This window comes from Chamaea fasciata, unplaced genomic scaffold (genome assembly GCF_029207755.1).
Source record: "Chamaea fasciata isolate MVZ Bird 193981 ecotype frontalis unplaced genomic scaffold, bChaFas1.0.hap1 SCAF_1, whole genome shotgun sequence".
Classification (NCBI taxonomy): domain Eukaryota; kingdom Metazoa; phylum Chordata; class Aves; order Passeriformes; family Sylviidae; genus Chamaea; species Chamaea fasciata.
Genome location: NW_027094086.1, coordinates 74,146,156 through 74,165,136, shown reverse-complemented (window position 1 = coordinate 74,165,136; position 18,981 = coordinate 74,146,156). Strand labels below are relative to the sequence as shown.

The following is an 18,981-nucleotide window of genomic DNA, read 5'->3' as shown; positions in this document are numbered from 1 at the left end:
TATTTCTAATAACTGCTGGGAAAAAGGCTTCTGTGCTTATGTGAAAATGTAACCACCTACCTTTTTTCTGGTTTGGGCAGGAAATAACAAGAGCTAACAAAGGATGGGCTCTTGACAGTGTAGTGCTGTGCAATGAAGTCACTAAATGGATGAAGGATGATATCACAAGCCCTCCTTCAGAAGGGGTCTACGTGTATGGGCTGTATTTGGAAGGAGCTGGTTGGGACAGAAGAAACATGAGACTGACGGAATCTAAGCCCAAGGTGCTCTTTGAGCTGATGCCGGTTATAAGGATATATGCAGAGAATAACAGTAAGTAACAGTATTGTAAAGGATGTTATTTCCATTGAATTCAATGTAACTTTTTATTTAACTGCATCAAAATCTTTTCAGCTGTAGGGATTTTGTGAGGCTGTTGCTAATCATTGTATATATGGCAAGTCTCTTTCAATGGGGGAGACTTCCCAGTCTTCCATCGAAAAATGTGTTTTCAGACTTGCTTCATAATTGATAGTAGGCACTTTTCCTAATATCTAGATAGGTCTCTATACATGGTCTTAATGGTGTTAAGAACTTCGTAACCCATTTTACAGGTAAGCTGTACATATTGCCAATATGTGTCCTAGATTGAAAATACCATCTTTCTTATACATAAACTCTGTGATCTCTGTAGCCTTCATAACCTAAATCTAAATAATCTCTGTCACTCATGGAAAAAATGAATGTAATTTATATAGATATAAAAAGCATATGTAACATACACATAAGTATGTATACACAACATATAAGATATACATGGATTATATATATGTAGATACATATACATACACACATACCTACATACACACACACACATATACATACTGTTATATTTAGAAATATTTTTTTCCCTGGTCAGCCTGGTTTTGAGCTCATGGAAGCAAGCAAAAGGTGGAGTGAGGTGGTGGGAGATGTTTTGTCTTTGAGGCAGAAAAGGAATATAGGTATGAAAAGGAAACTTATGGGGCATAAGGACAGTGTTGTGAAAATGTGTAATTTGTCTTAATGTAGCGGGTTTTTGCATATAGAAAAGGACACGCTGTTGAACAAGGATGTAAAAAAAGAATAGAACAATCCACTGTAGAAAATAAAATTGGAAAAAACTTTTGAAAAGCATTCCACCTCCAAAAGCAAACTTGTAAACATGCTATTTTGCACAGCTAATATTTTATATAAGGCATGATCAGCAGCCAAGATACTAAATAATGAATACTGAAGTACTGAGCATGACTAGACTACTGTTCTAATTCTGCAGTGAAGTAGTTGGTGACTTTTACTCTCAAATACTAAATGCATTTCAAACCAGGTTGTTCAAAGTAGGGAAATTTTATTTTGGCATAATATATTGATAAGAAGTGATGTTCCGTGGGCAGATTGAACTAATAAGAACATTAATTACTCTAGAGTGTCCATTTACATATCTTGCTTTGCATCAATTCCTAGGTGCTCATGTTAAATCTTAAACGTACAGAAATTTCAAAGCATGTATGTCCTTCAGCTGTTAATAGCAAATAGAGAACAGTGTACTGTTGAACTTGGATTAAGTTTTCCATTTGCCTTATGATATTCCCTTAGGGCCCCAGTTTTTCAGCTTAGTTTAATCGCTCTTTATGTCTTTTCTGCCTTTTCAGCTGCAAAAGATCCACGTCTGTATTCATGTCCCATCTACAAAAAGAGCAGTCGAACAGACCTTAATTACATTGCTGCTATGGATCTTAAAACACGTCAGCCTCCAGAGCACTGGGTACTCCGTGGAGTAGCACTTCTGTGTGATGTCAAGTAATGTTTTAAAAAAAGAAGGTTTCTAGGAGTTCTTTTCTGGTTTTAAATGTAAACGTTATTATATAGTTAGATACACAGTGAAACACTTCTAAAAATATTATTTCTAAATCATAGACTCCATTATGGTATTTTTATAAATTTTTTCTCACTAAACCTCTACAATAGGCTTATAAATGCTGCATCTTATAGTGACATTAACTTCGGTGTCTTTGAAAAATCATGACAAAAATTTAGTGCTCCTATCAGTTATGTGTGCATAAGCACTCCTCCTGTGTACTTAATTTTACCTTGAATAAAGATTAATTGAACATTGTTACTTTTTGGTAGTAAATATTCTTGTATCAGGACTTACTTTCAAGAGGATAAATGCAAAGCTGGTTTTGTGTTTGTGTGTATCTGTGGAAAACTAAGCCCTGCTGCTCATTCATATTAGTTAAAATTCCTCAAGATTATGGTCCAAGATTTATTTCCTAGCTTATAGTTTGCTTGCTGTCTAAATAAAGAAGGTAAGGCTGGAAAAATATCACACGTTTTAACTACTTGGAGAAAAAATTCTTTGTGTTACATAGGAAACAGTATTACATAGTATTTGACAGCTGCCAAAATTCCTTACTACCTAGTTCAGGACTTATAAATATGTAATGTATCATAAGCAAATAGCTCCATAGGAATGAATGGATACTTTTTTGTGTGCTACTATACCAGATTTGAGCCTCTCTTCATCAGCACTACTAGTGGATGGGGTCCTCTCCATCTCCCTTCCCCTTCCCCCCCCTTTTTTTTTTTTTTTTTTCCTTCCTTATGTGCTGCAGCTTTTTTGGTGTCTTAGATGGAAAACCTTTCATGGAGGGATTAATCTTAAAAGAGAAATATTAACAGCTCCATGTAGTTGGACACTATGGGCTTCACACATCAAGCACACTTATTTAATCATCCAAAACCCAGTGTATTGTTGCTGAGTCCAGTAGGTCATGTATCTTAGTGGTCCACTAATAATTCCCAAAAATTGCTTCTTGAGAAAAGGAAGCAGAGAGAATCAGTATTCTTGGTTCATCTGTCATTCATAAATGCTGCAATGGAGAAACTTTTTAATTTTATATCAAATTAATACAGGGACATTTCAACATTGATTTCCACACTTAAAACAGTAATAATACTTAGGTGAAACATTGATTCTGTCAAACAAATTCTGGTTGAAGAAGTTTTCCATCTTGGAATTACAATTTTTTTTTTCTTTTAAATAACTCACAGTGATACAAATGAAATATGTGGAAAATCTTTTAGAAGAAACACTTTTAATTTAGACATGGCAATAAATAAATAAACTTAGAAGGGTTCTTTACTGAACCTTGAGGCACTGTGATCTAGCTTCCAGGAGATCTCTGGTCACCCACAGGAGTTCTAAGTTGCTGTGGACTCGTGTCTTTCACTAAGACCTTCCTTCCTGAAGAAGATGCACATGTTTCATCCTTGTGCAAGTCATTCATACTGAGAATTTTCAAGCCACATGCACTTGAAATATGACATTTTAAATTGGGCATTTTTTCTGACATCATTGCTGTAGATAAAGTGGATACATCAATCCCAGTAGTAATTCTCAGTGTCGGGACTGCACGTTTTTTTCAGAGTGTGATTTTTCTGTGGGAACAGTAGAAAAGGGAAAAGGGTAGTTCCCACTCTGGTCATCCTAGTTATTTCAAAGGCTGTTATATCAGTGAAACAATTGATATTGACCATCACTGTTATTTGTGGTTTAGCTTTTTTTTTGTAAAAGGTTTGGCATTGGCTCTTTAGGTGTCTGCAAACCACCATCAGGGACAGAAAATGAGGAAGGGGAAAGTTCAATGAGCACCTGAAATGCAGTATTATATCAGGTGCCAGAGTGCATAACCCTGCACTCCCAGAGGTTTTGTTGCCTGGGCTTGGTGGAGCTCAAATCGGACCTGCCTCATTTACTGTAGCCTTGCCTTGATCTGTGTGGCACTGCCTGGTTAACCTCGTCTCTTCAGGCCCTACCTTGCTGACCCATCTTTCTGGCTTGACCTCAGATCTGCCCTGTTATTACAGCCTCACCTGGCAGTCATTGATATGATAGCTGGCCCTGGCTGCTCTCTTTTTTGTTCAGGTGCCATGGGACTGTGTCCTTGTCTGAGAGAGCTTTGCTCTGCCCACCCTGCTGTGGCTCTTGGCTTCCAGCTCCACTGTCCTTTCCAGGAAGCCTGCCTTTGCTGTTCCCGGACATATGCCTTAAGACAGGGGGAAAAATTAGCTGTTTATTGTTCATCTTCATAGCAGAAATGGATAATGAAATCCTTCAATGGAAAGGAACATCAATAAAATAACCAAATCTCATGTATTGTAGAATTGGATGTCTAGAATTCCTTGGCTCTGCTATTGGTGCTGAATGGATTAGTCAAGAAATACCATCCACAGACTTCAATTATGCTGCTGTTAAGCATGCAGCACTATAAATTTGAGGGTCTGGAGGAGTTCAGGACTACGAAAGGTATTGTCTAAATGAATTTCTCATATCAGGCATGATAAATACATGTATTTTGGAGAACATTTTAAACAAATATTATACAATTTTATCTTGGAAATTAATAGTAAAATAATGTTCTGAAGAAGGTGCAGATATTAAAGTTTCAACATAGTGCTTTGAAATCTCTCATAAATTTTAGAGTACTTAAAATTAGCAACCTAATCTTTTAAATATATACAATGTTGTATAGGTTATACTATTACTTTATGAGCTTCTCTTCAGAAAAGCTTTTTTCTTTTAGTTCTGTGGCTACACTCACACCTCTTAGCTTCTAGGTACTTTTCTCACTGTTGTGCTATTCTCACAGTTATGATTTGTTGCATTTTTGAGATTATAAGGATAAAAAATCAAGTTTCAAACACAGTAGGCAATGCAATTCCATACTAGCAGTAAGTGTGGTTGTCATCACTGAAAAGGATTTTTTTTTCGGAAGTACATTGCTGTGGTACATGTACAAAAATTGGATTAATAAGAAACTGCTTCTTATTAAAAAATATCCTTCATTAAATTATTTTCATAATTAAATCAATATAGAAGAAATTTCAGTTTTTCTTTCTTATGTGGGCTTCTTTTTTTCACTCCTTGCTTGGACAGTTGTCCTATTTTAATTACCCAGAGCTGTATGTATTAAGTGGCTCCCTAATGAATCTTGAAATGAAGCTTGACTAGTGTTCATATTACCACATTTTAATTTTTAGCTTTCACATTGACACTTCACAGACGTTATAGGTGTATTCAAATATCTGAAGTCTTTTGGAACACATAGAACACTTAAAAAATTAATGCTGCAGAGGTGGTTGCATGTGAGAAAAATTGCTTATCAGTTGTGTAAAACTAAAGGTCTATTAAACAGACAAAATAAAAGAGGAGTTCTTGACATGTTTGTGGGTGCCAAGATGTACCATTTACTGCCATTCTGGCGTTTAATTTGCACTATGTTGTTTTTCCAAGGACTATACTATAGCTTTTGTTCTTGTAATAAAATTAAAACATCCAGTGCAATTGATCATATATTATGAGTCTCTATATTACTATAGGAAAATGTAATTAAAATCTGAGCTTTTAAAACTGAAAAACAAATATACGTTCCCAATCTCACTTTGCTCTTGAAGTCTTCACGTGAAATTAGAAATGTCTTGGTATTTACTTGCACATTCAATCTTTTAAACAAATATACAAAACAAAGAGTTATTGAACCAACACTGGAAAAGTTGGCAGAAGAAAAAGAGGTAAAAAAGGCATGGTTACAATAGTTTTTAGTAAGAGGTGTTATTTAAAATGGATACTGGCCCTTATGGTTTTAGAAGGGTTATTATTTGCATTGCAATCACTTGGAGAACTGAAGGAGTTATTTTAGTTTTTGCTGTCAGAGGGTATGAGCTATCCTATTTTGGTAAGAAAAACAACAGATGTTTGCTGATGTAAAAACATGATCTTTTTTTCCAAAGGTGTTATCTTAGAACAAGAAAAACTACACACAGAAAAAGAAGAGTTAGGAAACTCTGTGAACTGTCTGTGAAAAGAGGTTAACATGATCGAACAGAAGGCAGAGTAACTTGTTAAGACACTGTTTTTACATGAGTTGCCTGCAAATAACAAAATTTTCAGTTTCCCTGTTAAACTGCGACAAGAATGGCAGCCAATATATATAGCTCATTCTGCAAAGTGTCTCCCCCACCACCTTCCATTCTTTGAGTATAAAAGGTGTAAGTTTTGCAGAAAAATGTAATCTGGAATCTCTTGTTAACTGACCTATTTAACTTACTATATTAAATATCACATTATGCTTTCCTCATTTTAAGCTGAATTAGTTCTCTCTCTTGCTCTGAGTGAACTGCAGTTCTGGCAAAATAGTAGTAACTTAGTTTGGGAAGAGCACTGTAAGTGGTTCATCTTATCTTTCAGTGTCTTTTCTAATCTGATTAATATATGCTTAGAAAGGAAATGTTAACTGATGGTGAAGCTTATAACACTGTAGAAGATTGTGACTAGAGCATGTGCACAAAGAATACCTAGAAATGCTTTGTGAAGTAAGATGTGCTCAATGAAAGTCCCTTCTGCAGGCCATCATTTTCACAAATCAATTCCTTTGTGTTAACTTTCAGTGCTTAAAATGGACTTATAAGAAACATGGAGAAAAATGTTAGTAGGGCTTGTTGTGGTAAGACAAGGGATAAAGGTTTTAAACTAGGAGAGAGTAGACTTAGACTAGATACAAGGAAAATTTTCTTTTATAATAAAAGTGAAACACTAAAGCAGGTTGCTCAGGTAGGTGGTAGATGCCTCATCCCTGTAAACGTTCAAGGCCAGTTTGGATGATTGTTTCAGGGGAGTTATGCTTGACAAACAATGAGTTCTTTACTTGGATAAAAGGAGAAACCAATTCAGAAATTCATGACCTATGCAAAACAGAAGAAATTTCACAGTGGGAGGAGGTATATCAGAACATAATGGAAATAAAATCCTTACGAAGAGACATGATTGGTGATCTTTGGATCACAAAAATTTGATCAATTGACATCAGTGTTAGACTGTGTCATGTCAGCACTATAAAAGTTCTGCTTGAGCTCAACATACTAAGTGAGAAATTTAATACTGAGTTAGGCTTTGTTTTTAGCCAGATTTCAGTGAATCTCTTCTTGTTTTTTCCTTTTAAAAATTAAAAAGGAAATAATAATGCTACTGGAGCTAGCTGGATTCACTGGAAGAGCAGGAGTTTCTGGTCTTCATTTTACTGAAGATGGGAAACCTGTAAAGGCTCTGTAAATATCCAACCCATGTGTTTGGTGAATGAAGTTTTACACAGCCAGAGATCTCAGAATACTACTTTATGAATAGGACACTCTTTTGTGCTGTGTTGTATGAGTCCTCGACTTTGAAAAGAACAAAAACCTGGGGCAGAAGAGAAGGGGGAGGACCATTTGTGAAAGCTGGGATGGATCAGAATCACTTCAATATTTTACTGAATAGTCTACTTTTTGAAAGGGTTTCAAGGAAAATTCTCTGTTGGTTTATTACTTCTGAGAGATGTTGTGGTATCACAAAATTGTTGAGGTTGGCAGGGAGCTCTCGAGATCATCTTGTCCACTCCCCTGCTCAAGTAGGGTCTCCTAGAGCTGGCTGTCTAAGATTGTGTCCAGGTAGATTTTTAGTTTCTCACAGGGAAACTCCACAGCTGCTGTGGACAAGTTCAGCCAGTGCTCAGTCACCCTCATAGTGAGAACAAGTACATCCTGATCCTCATGCAGTACTTCCTATGTTTCATTCTGTGCTCTTTGCTTCTTGTCCCGTCACTGGGTGCCACTAAAAAGAGCTTGGCTCTGTGCTCTTTACATCATCCCTTCATGTATTTACATATATTAATAAAATTCCCCTTGTGCCTTCTCCAGGCTGAACAGTCCTACTCTCTCAGGCTTACCTTGCGGGAGACACTCCAGTCTCTTTATTATACCACTGACCTTTAATTGGAGTCCTTCCAGTCTTGCTGTAGATATTACGAGAGATTTCTTTTAAAAGAGCTGGCATACGTCTAGTTCTTAACAATGTTATAGGAGCAGGTATTTAAAGTACAATAACACAACTGGTTTTCCTATTTCCAGTTTCGTACTGTAGTGCTTTTACCAGAAGCATTCATTGAAATGAATTAAAAAAAGATTTTTTTTTTTTTTGTGTATATAAAATGTATATAGAGAGGTGGTGTGCCTGCCTCTTTAGTCTGGCTAATGTGCTGTTGGTTGGCTGCATTGTAATGAAAACTGGTAATTTTTAAAATTTATTTCTCAGATATAAACTTAAATTTGATATAAAATTTGTTTGTAATGCCACCTGGGTACTGAACTACATGACAGTTACTGAGACTTGTGATATGTTATGCAGGTGTGGGAAGTTGGACATATATAATGTACTTGTGTTTCTCTCACACTAGATAGGAAAATTTCCGGAATACACTGTGGTTCCAATCATTGTACCAAAGCTTTGAGAATTCTGTTATCATTCCAAATTGTCCTAACAGCTTGATTGCGTGGTAGTTTCACATTGCCTATGACTGTTCTGAAAGCAGCAGTATTTGACAGTTTGTGTTCAGGAATTGGACCTGTCTGGAATTTGGATGTTGTCAGCAAATGAAGTCACATCAGTTTTTTTCCTTTTTCTTGTATCAGTGTATTGGATATATGGAAATCAGGTATGTTCCAAGGATTATACTATTGGTATTTGTAAAAGGCTCTGACAGTTAAAAAGCATCAAAACACTACATAAATAAATGTCTTTATTTTTAGGAGCTTGTTGCAGCTACTGTATCTTGTACCTCATGGGTTCACAAGGCAAGCTCTGACAATGACACAGACGATAAAAACCATCTTCCTGCTATTTCTCAAGAAGAAATTGTTCCCTGCATTAAGTGGAGATAAGAGAGGTATGAGGAGGGATCAAGGCAATTGAAATGAGAACAAAGAAGTTTCTGTCATTCATCTAAACAAGTTCAAGGCTAAGGAGCAAAAGCTTTAGAAATAAAATTCCGCTCTGCTCCTGAACTTGTTGGGTAAAATGATCTTGTCTGACTTGTTTATCTTCTCACTTTCTCTCTTTTATATTATTTATATTATTCTCTTTTATATTATTTTCTTGATTATTATTTAAACTCCATAATTGTTGTTGAAAATTATAAATGTAGAAGTAATAATTTTGGATATATCAGTTACAATTAATACAGGTCTAGTAAAAGACATAGTAAATAAATCACCCTTTTTATTAACTAATAACAATAATCTTTAGCATCTCAGGCCAAATCAAATGATTTATGAAAAATATTAATTAGTATAGGGTAAAAACAGGCTTTTATTAATAAGAATTTTCTTCTTAAAAGATGAAAATTTTAATTTATTTTTTGATGACACAGAATTTATTTGAAATTTAGCAGCAGAAAAAAAATAACTTTAAAGTGAAGTTTTTATTAAGTTGTGTAATACTTTGAGTCTGAAATTTATCTTAAAGTATATCAAGTGGCAGTCTCTGACCTATATATGAAAAAGTTCAGCTAATCACACTTATATGTAGTTATATATTAAAATGTCTCTTACACTTATAGACAGTTAATTGCAGTTATCAGAAAGCTGCTTAAAGACTGAGACTTTGATTAAGGTCTGTGTCTGAATGCTTAATTACACTACTCCTAATAAAGTTGCAAGGCAAAAATATATAAACCCCTGATGTTTCATCTGAACAATTTTATATTCCCCTGATAACTGGTAATCTTACATGCCAAACATAAAAATTATAGACGTATAAGTATTTTGGACATAATCAGCTTTTTAGTCCTAAGAGATTCAGCTCCTAGAATGTGAGAGTGAAGATGATAATGCCAGAACATTCTGAAGTGAGATATCCTCTGGTCTAGCTGGAAATCTTAATTTTAATTATTATGCTATGGAGAATAAAAAAAAGTGACTGAACTTCCCATTTGAATGCAGGATTAAGTTCTGACTGACTGAAGCATCTAAGCCAAGAAAACAGGTTGAAGATGAAGGAAATTTGCAGTGACTTTTAGAACCACCGTGAAGAGCTTGAGTGGTGTCTGAGAGGAGAAGCCCAGCCACTGTCATGAGCAACGCTGTAAGAAAAGCACACCCAAGTAGGAACTAACTAATTTCTTTCACTAACAGAATTCTGTATTCTCCCTTGTTTTGTGGTCATTTTCACCTTATGCAAACTTTAGTATCTTGATTGTGTTTATGATGCAAAAAACTACACAGTGTTTGTTTTAGGGGCTTCTCTTAGGTTGCTGAAGTGAAGTTTAGTTACCCTAAATTTGTTGCACTGCAAGTTTGGAGAAGCTTAACTTCCTCCGTGGGGGTGTTTTTAAGCATCCAAACACCTGTTCATTTAATAAGATTTTAGTTAGGTAAACCATTTCAGAAAGACAGATAGGAAATTCTCTTAGGGAAACCTAAAAATTCCTTACCAGCAACTCTCTAGAGACCAACTTAATGACAGTTGCTGGCAGTATATGTTTTCACATTTTTTTGCAGGAGTAATGACTGTGACCTCTTGAAGCCATTTTTCAGGGTAGTAAAATGTGATCTTATTCATCTTTGTTATCAGAGGCCAGCAATGACATTCATTTTTTCAATTTCTTTTGGAGAGAGGACGTTTGATTTTTATTTTTAAACTGGTTTTGTTTCCATTGTGAGTTGCAGAATTCCTTGACATCAGAAAATGCCATCTCACCTAACTGATGCCTGTTTCCCAGGCAATATTAAGCCACTTCAGTGAAGCTGAGGCTCTTGTGTGAAATTGCCACCCTCCCAAACAAATCCAAGGATAAAATGACATATTTATACGATTGTAATGGTAGGATTATACACAATTAATTTTGAGACAGTAATAAGTAGTTGCTTGTAGTTTATGTTTTACATTGAAAACAAACAACAAAGTAGTCATTAACTTGAAGTTACAGACACTGAGATATCCCAGTTAAATATGTGAAACACAGAAAGCAAAAGATGGAAGTCACAACTAGTGACAAATTTATTCATCCTTGTTAAAGGTGTTTATTCTGTAAGGGAAAGACTTTGACTATCACTTCTTTTCTTTATGCTTCTTTTCCCTTTCTCCTCTCCCATCTTTCTACATTTTCCTCTCATTAGTATTACAGTGTTCTCTTAGTTGATATATGATTCAGCACTCTGCTGAATCACAGACATGACCATATAAAACATTTTACTGTGAGTGGAATGAAAAGAGCAGCTGCTCTGATACCTCCTCTCTTTTTCTGAAGCTGTTGGAGTCAAGTCTCGCTAGGTGTCAGCAGAGTAGTCCAGAAAAAGAAGCCTTTTTTCCCCCTGAGAATTAATAAAGGAAGTTGCAGGTAACCGTTAAAAGTTCATGTGTGTAGCAGATAATCTTAAAGCATATTAGGTGGTTGTTTTAGTCATGTTAACCTAACCTATAAAACCAGTGTTATTGTTCTTCCCATGCCATCAGCTCTGTTTTTATTTCATTGTCAAGCTGCTTTTCACATGTATGAAGTCTCATTGTGTCTAGGGAATAGTGACTACGTGCTACATTTCAGCCAGTAAATGAGAAAGACTGTAAGTTAGAAAAATGATCGCTCAGTGAACTTTTCAAAATACCCAATCTGCTCAGACATGAGGTCTGCAGACTCTCATGAATAACTTTCTCTTCTGTTTCCTGTGTGTTACCCTGTTATGTTGTTTATTCTGAAGACATTTCTGTGGGAATTCTGCCTTTTAAAATTATTATTTTTGTTCTTTATTCTACTAGTTGATAAAAATTCATGTATTTTCTCTGGCTTTCAGCTAGGTCTGACACAGAAGATAGCATCTGCCTTCAAACTCAAGGGAGTTATGCTTGCCAGCCATTCAGATGTCATCTTCCACTGGCACGCTTCTTTCTGGCTAATGCTGGGCTCAACAGTGGGTGTTTATTTTATTATTCTTTGACAAACTCTATCTGATAGACCAGCTTCCCTCAGAAACTTGCCTTCCTTTCCCACTGCCTTTTAAACATTTTGGCTTACTCTTACAGTGGTTTGCAAAGGCTTGCCTTGCCTCTCAAACAGTGTGGAACCAAACAGCTCAGAAAAGCCTTTTTATAATCAAAAATTAGCTCTATCTGGAACTTCTGTAGTGCTAGCCATAGCTTGCTTCTGTAGAACAAGCAGCTTCTAGTACATGACATGCAATAAAATGTAACTGATACAATCCACACATAGGGTGCATAATTTTATACATTTAAATTTATACATATTTATATGGATATGAAAAGTATGGCATTATAAGTTTTTAAAATACTTGTTGTATGATATTCCCTTGACTAGATTATTTTCCTTTATTTTTCACACTGGATGCTTGGTATCCATGTGTAAGCAATTGCTAAGTGACTTAGGAAATTGTCTATGGAAAGTGAAGCTTATTTCTGTATTTATTTATGGGACTGATTCAGCCTCTAAGCAGGAGAGCACAGGTATTGGCTTATTGAGGAGGCTGAAAAGTTCATCTGCTGTGTCTGGTGAAATTAGTTGAGTTAGAGATGAGTGATGCTTCAAGGCAAGAAATAATGACCTGTGAGGCTCAAGGAAGAGTATCAATAAAAATGAGTTGGCCAAAATGAAGACTAGGCAGTATTAAATATGTGAAACTGCTAGTTAAAAATTAGCTACTGCTAATGTTCATGAGGATACATCCTCTAAAGAAGTAAAGCACTGAACATAATTTTTTTTACCTTTATATATTTCCTGGAATTTATGGCTTTAAAGATTGTGCTCATCAAGACTACTGCAGCATTTAACTTCTGTGTTGGGGGAACAGCCCTATTTAAATTCCATGGATCACACAGACTGTTTTGTTAGTGGACTAAGGTACATAGGACAGAGAACAAGTGTCTTTTGCCTTTGTCATGTGTGGAACATTTTTCCAGAAACAAAAGAAACCCAACACCCCCAAATTACTTCAATGGTAATTCAGTAAAGAAGTAGTATGAGTTTTCGGTTTATGTAAGTTTATAATGATTTAAACTTTTTTTTTTAATGTGATAAAAATACTTATTATTTCTTTAAACAAAAATAATATCCATACTCAAAATAACTAACATAGTATGAAACATTACTGAATGTAATTTTTCAGCATGTGAAAAATGGTGTGAGCATCACTGTCAATAGTACAAGAGAGGGAATCTTCTGTGTCTTAAACTGCGAATGAATAAGTGCAAGTGAAAGAACTGTCACAATTCTTATAAAATCATAGCTTTAGATGTGCATAAGAATACAAGGATAATAGTAGTAATAATAAGACTAATAACAACAACAACAATAATAATAATGATCTTCCACCTGTATGTTTTTAAAGAATCATATTTAAATATCCTGAAAGCCATCATAACTGACTACATCCTTGCTTCATTGTTCAGGAGCTTGTGCTAAGAAGAGGAACATTTTCATGTTATGTTAACTTTTTATAAAGTTATTTCTTTTCTCAGATTGGGCATCAGTGTATGGCCACACCCTGCTTTAAACTTAATGAGTAAGATCAAGTAGCTCCATGTAGCATGTTGCATTCTGAGTGGATCCTGCACAGTATGTAAACCAATACAATAAATACTATCAGGATCCCTCAAATTATTCTCCATGAGATTTTAATTTAAAGTGCTAGGGATAAAGATCATGAACAGTTTTGTTTGTAAATGTCTCAAGTGCTGTATATAGCACAATGTTTCTTGTGGCCTATAGTAGGGTTTGGCTGTATGAATTAGATTTCAAATCATGTTAACAGTGGTTATTTTATAACAAAGGGGTTATTTTAAATCTGGCGATGCAAGCGGCCTGAATAATAGCAGTGGCAGTGCAATTGCTTTATCTTTCCATAGTTAGCTTTGAAACACCAAATGTTCATATGGAACACCATGTGAAATACTTTCTAATATTGTAAGAAATGTTCTAGGGCTTATTGTAGAAGTCTGAAATCGATTTTGCTGGCAAATGGAAAAAACCCCAACAGATTGCAGGTGTATCATAATTGTTACGTGATGTTTATTTGGCTGTCGATGCACAGAAACACTGTGGTGTCAGAGTTAATGTCATTAATTATATGAAGGTGCAGGAGCTCCTGAGCAAGAGAGCAGCTGTCACTGAGATCAGGCATACCAAGATAGGGAAGTTGCTGGGGACCCACAGGTTCAGTTCATTGCCACATACATTCTGTGAAGCAGTCCAACTTTAGTTTCAGGAATATGATGAACAGAGGGACATCCCACAGAAAATGTATTCTATGGGATTTTTTTGTTTTGTTTCTTTTTTTCTTTTTTTTTTCTTTCTTTCTTTTTTGGGGGGAGCAGGGGGTGACAAGCTTTCCCTCATCTTTCAGGGATTTTTTGCTTCCATAAGTACCCTGTTTTTGTTTCATAAGTGTAACTTTGTAGCAGGTAGGCTTTGAAAAAGAAGGAAAAATCTCACAGCACATAAACTGGCTGCAATAAAGAGTAATAAAGTTTTGATTTGTTTTAAATAACCTTGGTTTCTTTAATTGGTTCAACTGTAATTTTGTATGAAATACATGTCTTAAATGCTGCATGTTCTGGCTTCCTGAGCTCTTCAAATTGATTTTGCTGCTATAACTAGTCATAATGGAGAACTTCAATAGTGGAATAAAATCTTGGAGTTTGTGTTCCAAGTATACCTCTGCTCATAAAAACGTTTATTGAGGTGAGTTAAGAGTATGACTCATGCCTCTGCTGCTATTTTTTGTAGGACTTCTGAAGAAAAAGGAGTGATTTTTCTTTTTTAAACAAGATGGATAATTAGGGAAGTGTCTTAACATTGCAGATTGCTTCCTTGGCATAATAAAAGTTATTGACATATTTTTTTTACTGATACTTTCCTGAGACAAAAATGAAAACAAAAGAAAAGAAGTCAGAAAAATCATCCATACCTTTGAATACAGCAGAACTTTCTGGAGAAAAAAATCAGAACTTGCTTGCACTGAAGACACTGGCCTGGACGGTTTCATTTTGAAACTATTGGTTTTTAAAACCTTTGGACTACATTGTTATTTTGCGTATAGTTTGTTTTGTATCCTGAGCTGAAAGGGATCCACAAGGGTCGTCAAAGTCCAACCCCTGGCCGCTACACGGAAAACCCCAAGAGACACACTGTGTGCCTGAGAGCATTTGCCAAATACTGCTTGAACTCTGTCAGGCTTGGTGCTGTGAATACTTCCCCGGGGAGCCTGTTCCAGTGCTCAAACACCCTCTGGGTTAAAAAACCCTTTTCTAATATCCAGCCTACACTTCCTCTGACACAGCTTCAGGCCATTCCCTCAGGTTCTGTCACTGGTCACCACAGAGATCAGTGCCTGCTCCTTCTCTTCCCCTCACTGAGGTGTCTCCTCAGTCTCCTCTTCTCCAGGCTGAACTGATCAAGTGACCTCAACTGCCCCTCATAAATCTTCCCCTCAATACCCTTCACCATCTTTGTAGCCCACCTTTGGATGCTCTCTAAGAGGTCAATGTCTTTTTTGTATTGTGGCACCCAAACCTGCCCCCAGCACTTGAGGTGAGGCCACCCCAATGCAGAGCAGAGCAGGACAATCCCCTCCTTGCCTGGCTGGCCATGCTGTGCCTGATGCCCCCCAGGACATGCTTGGCTCTCCTGGCTGCCAGGGCACTGATGACTCAGATTCAACTTGTCATCGACCAGGATCCCCAGTGTTTTCCAAAGCACTGCTCTCCAGCCTCTCATTCCCCAGTCAGGGGATGCACAGTCAGGGTTGCCCTGTTTCAGGTGCAGAATTCAGCACTTTCCCTCGTTGAACTTTGTACAGCTGATGATTGCCCATCTCTTATTTGTTGGGGTCTCTCTGTGTGGCCTCTCTGCCTTTGAGGAAGTCAGTAACTGCTCTGAGTTTAGTATCATTGGCAAACTTATTTAATATTCCTTTGAGAATGAAATCCAAGTTTTAAAGCAAAGTGTCAGAGTTCCATGTTTCTCTAATTATCTTTTCTTTAGTGGCAAGGCCATGCAAGAGTGTGACAAGAAATATAGTAACAGAACAGAGAAATTCTGAATGGTTTTATGGATGTTATGTAAAAAAAAAAAAAGAAAGGAAAAAGACAACCTCTTTAATACCACCTCTCTTGAATGGGTGCTTAAAGGCACATGCTGAAGTGTTTATAAAAATGAAAGCATCTAATTTTGATATGCTTGGAAAAGGATAATTTTTACTGTGAGACTGTATGGAAGCATACATCTTTCTGGGGATACATAAAAACAAGTCCAACCTCTGTCTTGGGTAGTCTCTAATCAAGTCATATGTACTTCAATAAATAAAAAAATATGTGATAAAAATAAGTCTACTACAGCTTAGCTTCATCTTATCTTTGAGAGGCATATAATGCTACTGTACTGACTGATAGGAAATTTTATAGACACTGGAAATTTAACTACAGATAACCTGCACGACAGAATTATTCTTTTACTATTTTTTTGTGAAAATTAAAAGCAGACTTAAGAAATGTAATTCAGTTAGTGCAGTACTTAAAATGATTATATCTGGATGGACATGAGCTAGAAGCTTTATGGTTTAAGCCATAGTGTGCTGAATATTATATGCTGAAAACTATATTTCACAGCAGGAAATTTGTATTTTATTAAAAGAAGATGTATGGGTTCCTTAGGAAGCACTGCTTAAGATGATAACACATTGTAAGGGAGTACAGAATTTGGATGCAGCATTGACACAAGACAGGAGGAATGTTTGAGGACAAAGTGGTTATCTTTGAGGAGAAAGTGGTAAGCAAGCTACACAGCAAGTGTTAGGCTTGATAGAGGATCTTGGAGCTACCTTGCCTGAGAAAGCAATACAGCAATTAAACACATTTCTTTCCAGCTGGTTCCACTTATAAGGGGACCATAAGTCATAGTTAGTAGTGAAATTTATTCGATACCTCGTGAAGATTACTATTTTTGCAATTGAGGATAACTTGGCCAAATTTTTACTGTTGATAGGTAACTGTAGTTTACATATGTAGTGCAGGGTTGTCAGGACTATATTAGCATTTGCAGATAATTTAGTCTTCAGGTTTCCTCTGATTTTTCCACTGTGCTGACTTGAGACTCTTTATCCACAGTATAAAGAGTTTCTTGTGATTCCTTGGGCATTGGGGAATAGTGCTAAGATTGGCATATGGAAGAGGTTGGGAATAACATAAGGAAAACCAGGATATGCTTAAAAGAAGGTGAGAATACAGAAAGAAGGAAGAGATATGAATTGATTAGGGAACATAAAAGTTTAAGACTTGAAAACAGGGAAGATTAACAGATGAAGCGGGCAGGGGTGGGGGGGTGGGTAGAATGAGACAACAAAATCAGCATAGGAGCCTGGAAACAAGAATAGCCTTATGCAACTGTAGGATGCTTTTGCAAGGCATGACTTTGCTCCAGTGAGTCCTGTATCTTGATATGAATTTATTGGAAGAAGGGTGGAAATGAAACTTAGCAGTCATAAGTGTATTATCCCATATGTTGCCAGTACTGCGGAATTCCCTGAAGATAATTTCTGGGCAGTTAATTACCCTGAAGTGTTTGCTGCTGTTCTGTAGTCTCAATTGGGAGCCAGTAATGAGCTCTGTGCCTCTTTGTTTCTTTCAGACAACCTATCCCTGGCCAGTTCTGTTGTCAGTGTTAAGCTTTATAGTGTTAAGCTTTCTAAAAAAAGAAATAGTTTAAAACATTTTTATACAAATAATGCTTTTATTATTTCAGTCAGAGCTGAACTGTTTCTCTCTCTCTCTTTTTTTTTTTTTTTTTTTTTTTTTTTTTTTTTTTTTTTTTGTTCTAGAATTTCTTTTGCTGAAGTGATAAAACCCCTGGCAGTGAAATGACCAAATGCTGGCATTTAAAATGTTTCTGTGGATTTCCTTTTGTTCCTGTTGTTTCTATGGAGTAGTTGCTGTTGCTATGTATTTTTTTCTCTTTGTGTTTGCCAGAACATGACTAGCTGGGTCAACATGCTCATGGTTTTAGTGGGGAGTAACATAATTGCTGCTTGATTAGAGGAGGTATTTTAGAAACAGATTTCTGAGACAGAAAAATCCCTATAATATTTAAATTTCGCTAGCAATGGCATAATCAAAAGTAATTAGCTAAACAAGCCATGGTTAATTGTGATCAGGTAACAACCTTTATATTGGCAAAAAAAAGCCAGTGATAAAACGGGTGGAAGTAAATCTAAACAATATTTGATATAGTGGTATCCTGAACTTTCCTGCTAAGTGTGCTCTTATGCACACCAATCTAAAGTCTCTAGCGCAATGGAGCAGTGATACTTTAATTATTTTAATCAATATTATACAGTCAGACAGGTTAAGTAGCTACTTGCCATAGCTCACTAAACTTGATGAAAAGAGCCCCCTTTCAGTCTGTGTTCTCACGGGTGCATGCAGATGGATGCACTTTCACCTAAAAGGCATGCACATGCCTGACAGCAAGCTTTTGGGAAGTGTTTTGAGTAATGAAAATTTTAACAGTTAATGGGTTGTTTTTCAAAGATGTGAGAGAAATCAAAATGAAGAATGCACCACCAGTAAAAACTGGCATGTTATATCTTCTTGCCCCACTTTCTGTGTTATATTTGACTACTGAACTTTGGCCACATGTGTTGCATTTTATTTTTCTGAGGAGTATTGAATGTAATTAATAAGCTAACAAAACAGCAAAATCGTGTTTCTTGGTTTTTCATTCACAGGCTGCAGAATTTCCAAGTCAGTCAGATACCACAGCTTTGCAGTTTAGAAAGTGCATGAAATTGAATTTTGTCATCTCAAATATCATGTTGATGGAGAAAATGTTTTCAAAATTCTTAATTGCAACTGAGCAGAAAATTGAAATTTCCTAATGCAACCAAGACAGATAGTAGTATAGAGATGAAGCAGCTCAGAGGTGAGAGGAGTTGATTTGCACCACCAAGTGCCATTGTGGCTGAATTCTGACCCCTGCACAGGCACAGTTTCAGCCCAATAAAACCTCACTGATGCCAAGAATGTCCTGCCAGCATAAAAAATTCCCACTTCCAGCATTCATTTTAATGATGGCTTCTGCATATACAGAT

At 36.2% G+C, this 18,981-nt stretch overlaps 1 protein-coding gene across 1 annotated transcript in view; it reads left to right on the top strand.

Annotated features, from left to right (window-relative positions):
- Nucleotides 1–2,124, top strand: part of DNAH5 (dynein axonemal heavy chain 5) — a 118,606-nt gene extending 116,482 nt beyond the window's left edge. Inside the window, exons 78-79 of the mRNA XM_066186224.1 lie at nucleotides 81–312; nucleotides 1,671–2,124. Of these exons, the coding sequence (XP_066042321.1) occupies nucleotides 81–312; nucleotides 1,671–1,822 (384 nt within the window). The 3' untranslated portion in view covers nucleotides 1,823–2,124. The remainder of the gene's footprint in view (nucleotides 1–80; nucleotides 313–1,670) is intronic.
- Nucleotides 2,125–18,981: the final 16,857 nt, after the last annotated feature.